This window comes from Geotrypetes seraphini, chromosome 11 (assembly GCF_902459505.1).
Source record: "Geotrypetes seraphini chromosome 11, aGeoSer1.1, whole genome shotgun sequence".
Lineage (NCBI taxonomy): Eukaryota > Metazoa > Chordata > Amphibia > Gymnophiona > Dermophiidae > Geotrypetes > Geotrypetes seraphini.
Window position 1 is genome coordinate 57,917,008 of NC_047094.1, and position 13,264 is coordinate 57,930,271.

Consider the following 13,264-nt stretch of genomic DNA (forward strand, 5'->3'; position numbering starts at 1 on the left):
CTGCGAGCAGATGTGAGGGCCACCAGAAAAACCACTTTCCAAGTGAGAAACTTAAGTGGAGCCTTGCTCAGAGGCTCAAAAGGAGGTTTCATAAGCTGAGAAAGGACAACATTGAGATCCCAAACCACTGGAGGCGGTTTGAGAGGAGGATTGACATGAAAAAGTCCTTTCATAAATCTGGAAACCACAGGATGAGCAGAGAGGTTTCCCCTGTAGAGGCTGATGGAAAGCCGCAATAGCACTCAGGTGGACTCGTATAGATGTCGACTTGAGACCAGACTGAGACAGGTGTAGAAGATAGTCCAACACAGAGGATAGGGAGGCTCGCTGAGGCTCCTTAGAGTTAGAACTACACCATGAAGAAAATCTAGTCCATTTTTGGGAGTAGCATTGACGAGTAGCAGGCTTCCTGGAAGCCTCTAAGACATCCCTCACTGCCTGGGAAAACTGGTGAGGAGTTATGTTGAGAGGAACCAAGCTGTCAGGTGGAGAGACTGCAGGTTGGGATGAAGTAGAGATCCTTGATGCTGAGTAAGCAGCGAAGGAAACACTGGAAGAAGGAATGGCTCCCGGCTGCTGAGTTGAAGTAGAAGGGAGAACCAAGGTTGTCTGGGCCACCGAGGAGCTATTAGAATCATGGTGGCATGGTCCGACTTCAGCTTGACCAGAGTCTTTTGAATGAGAGGAAATGGAGGAAACGCATACAGAAAGCGATTCCCCCAATCCAGCAGAAAAGCATCTGCCTCTAGGCGATGAGGAGTGTAGATCCTGGAGCAAAAGTTGGGCAGTTTGAAGTTGTGGGGAGCCGCAAAGAGGTCTATCTGAGGCGTTCCCCACTGTGCAAAGACCTGACGAAGGGGCGAGGAATGGAGTGTCCATTCGTGCGGCTGGAGGAGACGACTTAAGTTGTCCGCCAAGACATTGTCCTTCCCCTGAATGTAGACAGCTTTGAGGAAGGCGTTGTGGCGAACCGCCCAATCCCAGACTCTGAGAGCTTCCTGGCAGAGGGAGGCCGAGCCCGTGCCCCCCTGCTTGTTGACATAATACATGGCGACCTGATTGTCTGTGCGAATGAGGACCACCATGTCGTGAAGCAGATGTTGAAAAGCTTGAAGAGCATTGAAGATGGCTCTGAGCTCCAGAAGATTGATTTGATGGAGGCGGTCCGCACTGGTCCAGAATCCCTGAGTGCGAAGACCATCCAGATGTGCTCCCCAGGCATAGGTCGAGGAATCGATTGTGAGAACCTTCTGGTGGGGAGGAGTGTGAAACAGCAAATCTCTGGATAGATTTGAAGAGGTCATCCACCAAAGTAGAGACTGCCGAAGAGCAGGAGTGACGACGATGTGTCGAGTCAACGGCTCCGACATCTGAGTCCATTGAGACGCCAGGGTCCACTGAGGGATTCTGAGATGGAGTCTGGCAAACGGTGTCACATGAACTGTAGAGGCCATGTGGCCCAGGAGGACCATCATGTGTCTCGCTGAGATGGATTGGCGAGAAGACACAGACTGGCAGAGACGAAGAAGAGCTTCCAGGCGCTGAGGAGGAAGGAATGCTCTGAGGTGGATGGTATCCAGGACCGCCCCGATGAAGGGGAGCGACTGTGAAGGTTGTAGATGAGATTTGGGAAAGTTGATCTCGAATCCCAAACTCTGCAGGAACAGAACCATGGACAGGGTCGCCGAGATGACCTCCGAGGCCGAGGGCGCCTTGATGAGCCAGTCGTCGAGGTAGGGGAAAACCTGAAGACCCCGGTTCTGGAGTGCCGCGGCCACCACCACCAGACACTTCGTGAAGACTCTGGGAGACGATGACAGGCCGAAGGGGAGCACTTGATACTGCAGATGGAGATGTCCCACCTGAAATCTGAGGAACTTGCGAGAGGCCGGATGAATGGGAATGTGAGTGTAGGCCTCCTTGAGATCTAGAGAGCATAACCAGTCGTTCTGCTCGAGGAGGGGGTAGAGAGAAGCAAGGGTCAGCATGCGGAACTTCTCTTTGACTAGAAATTTGTTGAGGACCCTGAGGTCCAAAATGGGGTGCAGGTCGCCCGTCTTCTTCGGAACAAGGAAGTACCGGGAGTAAAACCCCTGGTTGTGTTGGTCCACAGGGACCGGCTCGACGGCCCAGAGCCGGAGCAAAGCTTGGGCTTCCTGAAGAAGAAGGGCGGTCTGTGTCAAGTTGGAAGGACCCGATGGAAATGAAGAGAGTATCCTTCCCTGATGATAGTAAGGACCCAGAGGTCGGAGGTTATGGTCTCCCATCGATGATAAAAATGATGGAGGCGCCCTCCGATGGGAAAAACAGGGGGAGGCAGAACGAGGTTGGTTATGCCCTCGACGAAACAGTCAAAAAGGCTGAGTGGCCTTAGGGACAGCAGGCGACTGAGACTTTGGCTGTCCCTTCTGAGGAGGCTGTCGCTTCGCCGGTTGCCTCGCAGGCGGAGTTTGCCTCGGTTGATAACGTCGCTGATAAATCAACGGTGGACGAGAGGGTCGAGTCTGTTGAGGCTTAGGCCGGCCTAAGAATGGACTGAAAGGACTTTTCATGATCGGACAATTTCTTCGTGACTGTCTCAATGGATTCGTCAAAAAGATCCGCCCCAGCACACGGGACGTTTGCCAGGCGGTCCTGAAGGTTCGGGTCCATGTCAATGGTCCGCAACCAGGCCAACCGGCGCATCGCCACAGAACAGGCCGCTGCTCGGGCCGAGAGCTCGAAAGCATCATAGGCAGATTGCATCAACTGAAGCCGAAGCTGGGACAGCGAAGCAACTACTTCCTCAAACTCAAACCGAGCCTGGGACTCGATATATGGTGTGAATTTCCGAAGCACAGGTAGAAAAAATTCCAAGTAGGCGGCGAAGTGGAAATTGTAATTCAGGACTCGGGACGTCATCATCGAATTCTGATAGATGCGTCGACCAAACTTATCCATGGTTCTGCCCTCGCGTCCCGGAGGCACTGAAGCATAGACCTGGCCAGGATGAGACCGCTTGAGCGAGGATTCGACCAGGAGGGACTGGTGAGAAAGCTGAGGACCCTCGAAGCCCTTATGATGCACCGTGCGGTACCGAGCATCCAATTTTCCAGGGACCGCAGGGATAGAGTAAGGAGACTCAAAGCACCTCATGAAAGTCTGGTCGAGGAGCTTGTGCAGAGGGAGGCGCAAGGACTCGGCTGGAGGACGAGGTAAGTGCATGGTGTCGAGGTACTCCTTGGAGTATCGAGATCCAGCATCGAGAGTAATGTCCATGTCATCCGCCATCTGTCTGAGAAATGAAGAAAAAGACAGTTGGTCAGCCGTCGCCGGTTTATGAGAAGGGCTAGAAGAAGACGAGGCTTCGGGCTCCATAGAGGCCTGAGAACAACAGGGAGAGTAGAAAACCTCAGGGTCCTCGAACTCCGGGCCCGGAGGAGGAGACCCAGCCGAAGCAGCATACCCCATCCGAGGCAATTTCTTCTGAGGCGAGATGGTCGAGTGTCGAGAGGAATGCCTTGAGGAGTGTCTGGATCGATGCCCCTCACGATGCCTGGAAGGGGATCGAGCCCGTCTGTGAGAAACCTGATCAGAAGCCTCCAAGGAGCAGATTGGGCTCGAGGCCGTCGAACGAAGAGGCGGAAGAGCTGGTGCCTCCCCCGACAACGCCCATGCTTGATAGGGGGTTCGGAAGAACTCGTCCTGCTTTCTGCTATGCCCCGGACTGGGAGGCCTCGAATGTGGACGCCACACAGTGTCATGGGGCGGGGTCACAGGTTCCAATGGAGGTAAATCACTAAACGAAGCTTTCCTCGAGGGGATAGGCTCCAAGGGAGGCATATCACTAAGGGAGGCCTTCCTCAAGGGAATCGGTTCCAAAGGAGGCATAGCACTAACCGAGGACCGCCTCGAGGACCCGGACACCGCTCGCCGCTCCTCCTCGCCAAGCAACGAGGTCATGCGGCGCGGTGGAGGAGGAGGGGGCGGTCCGCCCTAGGGGACCGGAACGGGGAGGTCACCCTGGATTGAGGCAACCAGCCGGGGTCCCATGGTGGTCATGAGTTCCACAAACTGAGCCTCCAGTATGGACCGCAACGAAGCCGATATGGAGGGATCCGCACCAAAAGGGGGCCCTTCCGCACGGTCTCCGCGCTCTTTCGGTGCCACGTGCTTCTGCTTGCCAGCCTTCAGCACCTTAAGCACCACCGGTGGAACTGTAGGGGTCGGTACCTGCTCCGAGGAGACGGAGGAAGGCACCGGCGCCGAAGTCGAGGCCGAATCCGGCGTGAACGATGCCGGCTTCAGAAGGCCCGAAGCAGCCGGGGAAGCAGAGGGCTTCGCCGATGAAGTCGAAGCACCAGTCGATGCCGAAGCTGACGGATCCAACGAAGCTTCCATCTTGAACATGGACTCCCACAGCAGACAGCGGCGCTTAAACGCTCTCGCTGTTAACGTGGAGCAAGGCCGGCACGATTTCGGAAAGTGATCCGGTCCCAGACACTGTAAGCAGCTGGGGTCTGTGAGCGAAATTGCGCGCTGGCACTTGCTACACTTCTTAAAACCGGTGATCGGCCGGGACATAGGCCGGAAAAGCTCCGCCGCAAGGTCGAAGGCGCGGGGCCTCAGCCACGCGGCCGACCCGGTGTCGGAAGCAAAAATTTTTTTTTTTTTTGTAAAAAGAAATCAAAGAAAAAACAAAGCACAGGAGAGCCAAAAGAACTCAACCCGCGGCAAAAAGAGATTCAATGGGCGCAAAATTGAAGATAGACTTCTCAGCTCCGCGGAAGAAAAAGAACTGAGGAGACACACCCGGACTATCGGGCGGGAAGGCACTGGCGCATGCGCGGTGCGGGCATCTCGAAACTTCTAAGTTTCTTCAAGCAAGACATGCTTGTGAGACGTCCGTATCGGGGCTCTGTCGGACGACATCACCCACTAGTGAGAATACCTGCCTGCTTGTCCTGGGATAATGTACTAAAATGCACCATACCAAAGCATCTTTTTGATCTTTATGTAGGTACATTAGATAGATTGTGAGTCCACCGGGACAGATAGGGGAAATGCTTGAGTACCTGATTGTAAAAACCGCTTAGATAACCTTGATAGGCGGTATATAAAAACCTAATAAACTTGAAACTTGATATATGTAATAAAATCTACTAGGTGCAAAATGTACTAAAATGCACCATACCAAAGCATCTTTTTCATCTTTATGTAGGTACATTAGAAAGATTGTGAGTCCACCGGGACAGATAGGGAAAATGCTTGAGTACCTGATTGTAAAAACCGCTTAGATAACCTTGATAGGCGGTATATAAAAACCTAATAAACTTGAAACTTGATATATGTACCGTATTTTCACGTAGATAACGCGCACCCGTGTAAAACACGCACACGGGTATAGCATGCGAAAAACACAAATTTATGTACAGAAATTTTTATATACCGCGCACACCCGTATACTGCGCACGCTGCCCGACTCTCCTTTTGCCCGCCCCGACTCTCCTCTGGCCACCCCAACTCTCCTTTCGCCCGTCCCGACTCTCCTCTCCCCCTTGAAGTCCTGTCCCCACCCTGAAAGCCTGATGCCCCCCCCCCCGACATCTGATTCACACCCCCCCGCAGGACCGCTCGCACCCCCACCGTGAAGGACCGCTCGCACGCACTCCCAACCGCACCCGCACCCCTACCCTGAAGGACCGCTCGCACCTCCACAGCCTCCCGACCCCCCCATCATGTAGAAGCTCCTACTGATGTCCTGCTGCTTCCTCTGCTGGTCCATCCGTCCCAAAGCTCCGCCTACTGGTGGGGCCTAAGGCGCCTGGGCCAATCAGAATAGGCCCGGGAGCCTTAGGTCCCTCAGGGGGCGGGGCCTTGGGCACATGGTCGGGTTGGGCCCATGTGCCTCAAGCCCCGCCCCCAGGTGGGACCTAAGGCTCCCGGGCTTATTCTGATTGGCCCAGGCGCCTTAGGCCCCACCAGTAGGCGGAGCTTTGGGACAGATGGGCCAATCTGGCCTCATTCCGTTGTTGCTGCCTGCCGGACAGGCGAGTTTGACTCCCGTCTGTCCGGCCAACTACACAAAGGTACGGGGAAGGGGGGTGGGGGTGTCGTGGGGGTCGGCCAGGGGGGTCGCGGGTCGGCTGGGGGGGGCGGTCGGAGGTTCTTGGGAGGGGCGGTTGTTGGGGGGAGGGGGTTTTGCGTTGAGGGCAGGAGGGCCTGGGATCCCTCCTGCCCGTAATGTAGTGCAGGGTGGGGGTAGGGGGTCGCCGTGGCCAGGAGGGTTTGGGCTCCCTCCTGGCCCGAACAACTAGGGGGGGGGTTGCCAGGGCCAGGAGGACTTGGGCTCTCTCCTGGCCCGATATTGTCGGGGAGTTGGGGAGTCGGTGGGGCAAGAGGGCTTGGGCTCCCTTTTGCACGATCGTGTCAGGGAGTCGGGGGGGCAAGAGGGCTTGAGCTCCCTCTTGCCCCGATCGTGTCGGGGGTGCCGCGGTTGGCTGGGGCAAGAGGGCTTGAGCTCCCTCTTGCCCCGATCATGTCAGGTGTCGGGACCGCCAAGAGGAAGCAGCAGGACATCGGTAGGAGCTTCTACATGATGGGGGGGGGGGGGGTCGGGAGGCTGTGGGGGTGCGAGCAGTCCTTCAGGGTGGGGGGTGCGGGTGGGAGTGCGTGCGAGCGGTCCTTCGGGGTGGGGGTGCGAGCGGTCCTGCGGGGGGGAGGGTGAAACGGACGTCGGGGGGGGGGGGGGGAAACTATGTAAAAAAAATTTAGTACAACGCGCTCACGCATATAACGTGCAAGGGTATGCGCGGTACGTAAAAACCACGTATAACGCACGCGTTATATGCGAGAAAATATGGTAATAAAATCTACTAGGTGCAAAATGTACTAAAATGCACTATACCAAAGCATCTTTTTCATCTTTATGTATGATATATGTAATAAATTTACTAAATAAAACAACCACACCCACACTATGAGTTGTACCCGAAGAGGAGTATGTTGCTTCCTTTACCCATACCTTTCCTAATTTTAAATGTTTTTGATCAAAAAGACATGTCTCTTGGAGACAAACTATAGGAGGGTGGTTTGAAAAGTTTGTTAAAAAAACAACTTAAATATTTTTAAATTTGACAAAAAACATATTTTTCCAACGGAATGGAAAAACTGGAAACTTGCTGGACTAAGTGTATAGCCCTTGATGGAGACTATGTTGAGAAATATAACTGTTTTTAAAACAAAATATTTAACTTGCTTTTTTTTCTGAACTTTTCAAACCACCCTCGCACGCTCCCTTGTTTCTTGAGTTCATGTAGTATTTTAGTACTCTCAATGGGAGAATTTATTCCAGCTACATTCCAAGATCCCTATTTTAAGGGGACAGATACTATAACAATCACTAATAATAAAATCCTAAGCGCGCATGCGCACTTGCAACTTCCTGTTGCTGTCGCTGTGCCTGCCTTCGCCGGGACTCCTGCAGCATATGCTTCCTGCCTTGTCTCCGTACCTCCCGACCAGCAGCGGCAGCTCTGTGTGCTTTTAACTTCGGCACAGAGCTGACGCTTGCCTAAAGACTCTTGGGCCACTGAAGGAGGGCAAAGAGCAGCTGTCCTGGAGGTTTCCCTTCCTCTCAACTTTACAGGTCCCTTTTTTCCACCCTTTTTTTTTTTTTTTTCTTCAAACGGCAACAGGCCCCAGCATCGACATCAAGTAAGTTCCACTGTTCCTTGCAAGCGGTTCTGCTCGGCCAAAGCTTCCCCTCTGACATGAGCCACCCTCAGGGGAAAGAAAGTGACCCACAAAGGTGAGGGGAAGGGGGGCAGATGATGGAAGTTGGGGGGGAGAGAGAAGGAGCAGATGATGGAATGGAGGAGATGAGAGAGAGAGAAGGGGACAGATGATGGAAGTGAGAAGAAGGGAGAGAGAGCAGAAGGCAGATGGATGTCAGTTGAGAGGGGAGAGCAGACGCTGAATGGAAGTGGGGAAAGAACACATACTGGATGGAAGAAGGAGATAAATAAAGGGGGAAGAAAATAGTAAGATAATGGAGGGGTGAGGGAAAGCGGTGACAAGCTGTGGGTAGACACAGTGAAAAAAGGGAAACAGGACTAAATAGTAAGAAAGAATTTAATTTAGATGGAGGCAGAAAATAGAGAAGGAAGACCAGAGAAGAAAAGGGAAGAGAGAGCAGAGAACGATATCAGATCTGAGTGGAGGAAATGAGAAGAGAGAGATGCTAAAAACCACAGGGGGGAGGGAAGGACAGAAATGCCAGACCATGAGGGGAACAGAAGGAAGATGATGGATGCCAGACCAAATTAAGGGGGGGGGGGGGCAGGAGGAGAGATGGCAGGGAAAGACAGACAGTGAATGGAAGGGGCAGATGCTGGACTGAAGAGACAGAGAAGGTTATCATGCCGCTGTACCGGGCCATGGTACGCCCTCACCTGGAGTACTGCGTCCAGCACTGGTCACCGTACATGAGGAAGGACACGGTACTACTCGAAAGGGTCCAGAGAAGAGCGACTAAGATGGTTAAGGGGTTGGAGGAGCTGCCGTACAGCGAAAGATTAGAGAAACTGGGCCTCTTCTCCCTCGAACAGAGGAGATTAAGAGGGGACATGATCGAAACATTCAAGATACTGAAGGGAATAGACTTAGTAGAGAAAGACACTATTCACCCTCTCCAAGGTAGGGAGAACGAGAGGGCACTCTCTAAAGTTGAAAGGGGATAGATTCCATACAAACGTAAGGAAGTTCTTCTTCACCCAGAGAGTGGTAGAAAGCTGGAACGCTCTTCCAGAGGCTGTTATAGGGGAAAACACCCTCCAAGGATTCAAGACAAAGTTAGACAAGTTTCTGCTGAACAAGAACGTGCGCTGGTAGGGCTAGTCTCAGTTAGGGTGCTGGTCTTAGACCAGAGGGCCGCCGCGTGAGCGGACTGCTGGGCATGATGGACCACTGGTCTGACCCAGCAGTGGAAATTCTTATGTTCTTAGGGCAGACGCTGGATGGAAGAGAGTGAAAAGGCAATGAAAGCAGAAACCAGAGACGACAAAAGGTAGAAAAAAATAATTTTATTTCTATCTTGTGATTCAAATATATCAGATTTGAAATATGTATCTTGCTAGACATAACTGGGGAGTGCAAAGCCCAGGTAGTGCTTCTTTAGCTTCCAGCTGGCTTAGGGCTCTCTCTGACCAGGGGGCAGTTGCCCTAGTTCCACTCCCCTAACACCATTCCTGTCATGTGTGACTGTGGTATTCTGTTACATGATATTTGTGTAGCATTCTGTAATAATTTGGCTTATTCAGTTTTCTTGATAGTAGAGGGGATATATGTGAAGGGGAGGGGAGACAGGGATTTTGTTGATCTTTGCCCTGTATTATTTGTATTTATAAAATGACAATTGTATAGAATATTGTTTCTTTTTATACTTTAATAAAATATGTTCAATATAAAATCATAACTATTTGAGGCTTGTGCAGATGGGATCTGATGGTTTGTGGGACCGAGCTCGTGGGGACAGGGCGGCGATGGTTTTAAAAAAAAAATTTCAGTCTTAGTAGTTTGCCGGTCCACGAAATAATTATTTTATTTCCGCCGGTCCATAGATGTAAAAAGGTTGAAGAACACTGCTCCAGAGAACTTACTCGATGCTGCCATCCAGCCCCTTATTATCACGATGTTCATGGGCTGAGTCAATCTTATTGAAAAACTGCTGGAGCTTTTTATCGACTGCTGCCAACACTTCAACAATAATTTCATCCGTCCAAGCCAAACTCACCAACACTTTGGGAGGGCTAGGTACTGTTATCATTTTGGCACCAGGTGAACAGAACAAATGCTGACAAAGCAGTGACACTACAATGTTATGGAGCAGGGAAGGAAGCAGGGTCTTTCAGTGTCCACTCAATCCCCATAAAGTCACCAGACGTCCCTACAGAAATGGCAACTGGGCTGGCAAATCTGGGTCTCCTGCTTTTGTTCTCAATAGCAGTTCATGTCGGCATATACACAGGGAACATTCAGCATGTCTATTTCTGGCTATTGATGATATATAAAATATTTAAGAATTTTGATCAGTTTTTGCATTTGCTGTGACAAAATGTGACAGTCATTTTAAACTAGTTACAAACAATGTTTAAACTCATGTCAAACAACATCAATAAAGATTTTTTTTTTACAGTTATACTGAAATGAGATGATTTTTTATAAAGACAAGGTTCCTGTGATGTCAATACTTTGAGTTCACCATACCATGGATGTATATTTCTTGCATATCTTATTGCAATGTCAGTGCCATGAGGTGGAGGAGCATTCTAATAATTAGTAAAACCTAGGGAACTGGGCTCGATTCCCATTGTGGCTTCTTGTCCTGGGCAAGTCACCTAACTCTCCCATTGCACCAGGTACAAAAACTATTATTGTGAGCCCAGTAGAACAGAGAAAATATTTGTATATAATAAATGCAAACTGGTTTGGTTGTACCACAAAGACAGTGTATCAAATATGACTTTTTACCCTTTTACTATGAGTTCCTCATGTAAAATTCACCTTGATGTTTGTGACACGAGTTCCCAAGCCATTTCTCATCCATGCCAGGAGGTCCTCAGTCTCCTTCTCTGACAGACGCTCAGTAGCTGGGAAAGATAAACAGGGAAAGGGTGTTACATGATGTACCCTCAAATGTACATATCAGTACTCAATAGTGCATATAAGGTATCTGCTAAAGTTGTTTTTTTAAAAATTTTTAAGCCAAGTCATTGATAAACAGCTGCCCTGCAATTCCCTTGAGATTTGAGTTCTGAATAGAAACTTATCTAGCATTTGCTGAGACAGGATTGGTTGGTGCTGAATGTGACACCACACTGACAGTTGACATGGACAAGTGAGTGTGAGGTAATCTTATATTTTATTTAAAGATCAGAAACCATTCGGTGTGACATGTATGCAGTAACAGGGGAAAAACTGAAGGAGACAGCAGAGCCCTCTAGAGAAGGAGGAGTTGAAAACCTGGAATGGATCCCTTCTGCATGGCTCGCAAGCATGGGGAGAACACCCTACTGTCCAGGATGACACACCTATTGCACTAGAACTAACAGTATATTCCATTAAAGCTTAACTATCACCAAAATCCAAGTCACTCTGATGATGTTAGAGCTCTGAAGTTGTGTGTAATGTTCTCTTTACAGTACAACTATCCTATACTAATTTTTTCAGAAGACAACTCTAGTATAGCAGGGATGGCAGTACATAGGGGGGACAGCACTAAGATCTCACAGATATGAGAGAGGACCACAACACAAACATCCACAATCAACAAGTGTGTTATCTGGACACTAGGCTCTTTCTGAATCTTATGCTGTGAAAAAAAAAGACTTAAAACAAGGTTGATTTGGGTGGGGGGTGGGTTTTTGTATCTTATTATTAAATGTGAAAAGAATGGTTTTACATGTTATATTACATGATATATATGATTGGTTGGGTGGGATGGGGATAAAATTCATTTTTAGAAATTGTTCTAGAATTTCAAGTGATGTGATATTTTAATTGTGAAAATTTTATGTACACTTGTTAAATATAAAATGAATAAAGATTTTTTAAGTTCAATCAGTTTTATTAGCATTTTGGTATAGAATGAATAAAGATTTAAAAAAAAGGTGTGTTCTCTAAAATGTGCAATAAAAAAATAGATTTTAGTTTAAAAGGGGCTCTACTTCTGAGGGCACCTGCTGCTGTACTGGTACCTGGTCGGCTGTCCTGGAAACTTTCCTCCTTGTAGTGATCCACTACAATGTCCGTTTCCACAGAGATCAGCTTCTTCTTGCCAAATTCCCGCATGTGCAGCAGGGTCAACTCATCAAACTGCTCATAGCAGAACAGTACCTACAGAAAATAGTAGTTTACAGAAATTACACACTCTGGAGATAGCATAGAAGGCAAGGAACAAACGGGCGTCCATACAGAACAACAAATGGGCTCACAACTCTGTGCAAAAAGGATGCTGGGAACTTCTCATCTCTCTTTTTGTGATCCTCAGTCCCTTTACAAATTTATCCTCATATCATGAGAGATCCTGTACCCATCACTACCTCAAATCCCTCTCCTTCCCACTCCTCTGAAATATCTCGCTCCCTTAAACTACCTCATCCCCCAATGGTGTCTCATCTCCTTGCCCACCTCACAACCTCAGCCTCTTATCTCATATACCCAATCATATTTTGAATGACCTCACCCCATTCCCTCACTTCTTAGTGTTGACTCACCTCCATATCTTTTTGCTTCATTGCCTCATAGTAGGGAGAGTGCTCGGCCAGATGACGATTTGGTGAACATAGGTAATAAACGTTCCGGGTTCCTGCCTTCATTCTGCTGGCATAGTCCATCAGGCTGGTTTGTTGACCTGCAGGCAGGGCCGAAGACTCGAAGCGCAGCAGTTTCCCAATATCCTCCTGGAGGGAAAATGTGTAAATAATGACAAGAAATAAAAGCACATTCAGGACCAGTCCAGGTTCAATAAGCTGAAGAGACATACTAACTGGGACTTTGCATTGTCACCACCACCCTATGTAACAAATACTACCTCCTTGGATAAAAAATTAGGGGACCATGGGAAGAAAGTTTCATTTCTTGCTATATTTTAAATCTCTCTCACCTGCTGTCTGTATAAGTTTCACCAATCTTCGGCCTAAGGCCATCCTGTAATTTACTTCCATCTAATCCAAAGCATTTTTCTCCTGTACATAGATACGAGTTGGTGTATCTCTACTGAAAAGGAGTTCACAGGATGACTGTATGCTGTATCAGGTAGCTACACACTTAGGTTGGGAGATGATTTTCAGGCTGGATGTCATTTTGAACATGGGTATTAAATTCTAAGATAAGTACCACTGCCAAGCCCCCACCAATCCTATTATAGAGATTTATAATAAAATGGTTCTTAAAGACAAAGAATTACAAAGTTTTATAATTTATCCAAAGCAGACTATGCCGCCATAAGATCATTACAGCAAAATAAGGAGATTGTAATTGAACCAGCCATTAAGACTGAAGGTTTAGTTTTCGTGAAAAGGGTGATTATATAAAGGAAATTAAGGGTCCCTTTCACAAAGCCACGGTAGCAATTCTCCGTGTGGCAGAAGCAACGAAGCCCATAAAAATTGAATGGGCTTCGTTGCATTGCTGTGCCAGAAATTGCTACTACAGCTTTATAAAATGGGCCCTAAGAGACAGTTAAATGATGAAGAATACTATATAATCCTGCTGATTCTTTTAA

At 48.9% G+C, this 13,264-nt stretch overlaps 1 protein-coding gene across 3 annotated transcripts in view; it reads right to left on the reverse strand.

Moving 5' to 3' along the window:
• TRAP1 (TNF receptor associated protein 1) overlaps nucleotides 1-13,264 on the reverse strand; it is a 197,591-nt gene that overhangs the window by 16,599 nt on the left and 167,728 nt on the right. For all 3 annotated transcript variants that reach the window (XR_004541110.1, XM_033963644.1, XM_033963646.1), the window contains exons 13-15: nucleotides 12,255-12,440; nucleotides 11,736-11,874; nucleotides 10,543-10,628 (exon numbers count right to left, since the gene is read on the reverse strand). Coding sequence is in view for 2 of the 3 variants with exons in the window: in XM_033963644.1 (XP_033819535.1) it covers nucleotides 10,543-10,628; nucleotides 11,736-11,874; nucleotides 12,255-12,440 (411 nt within the window). In the remaining variant the exon portion in view is untranslated. The remainder of the gene's footprint in view (nucleotides 1-10,542; nucleotides 10,629-11,735; nucleotides 11,875-12,254; nucleotides 12,441-13,264) is intronic.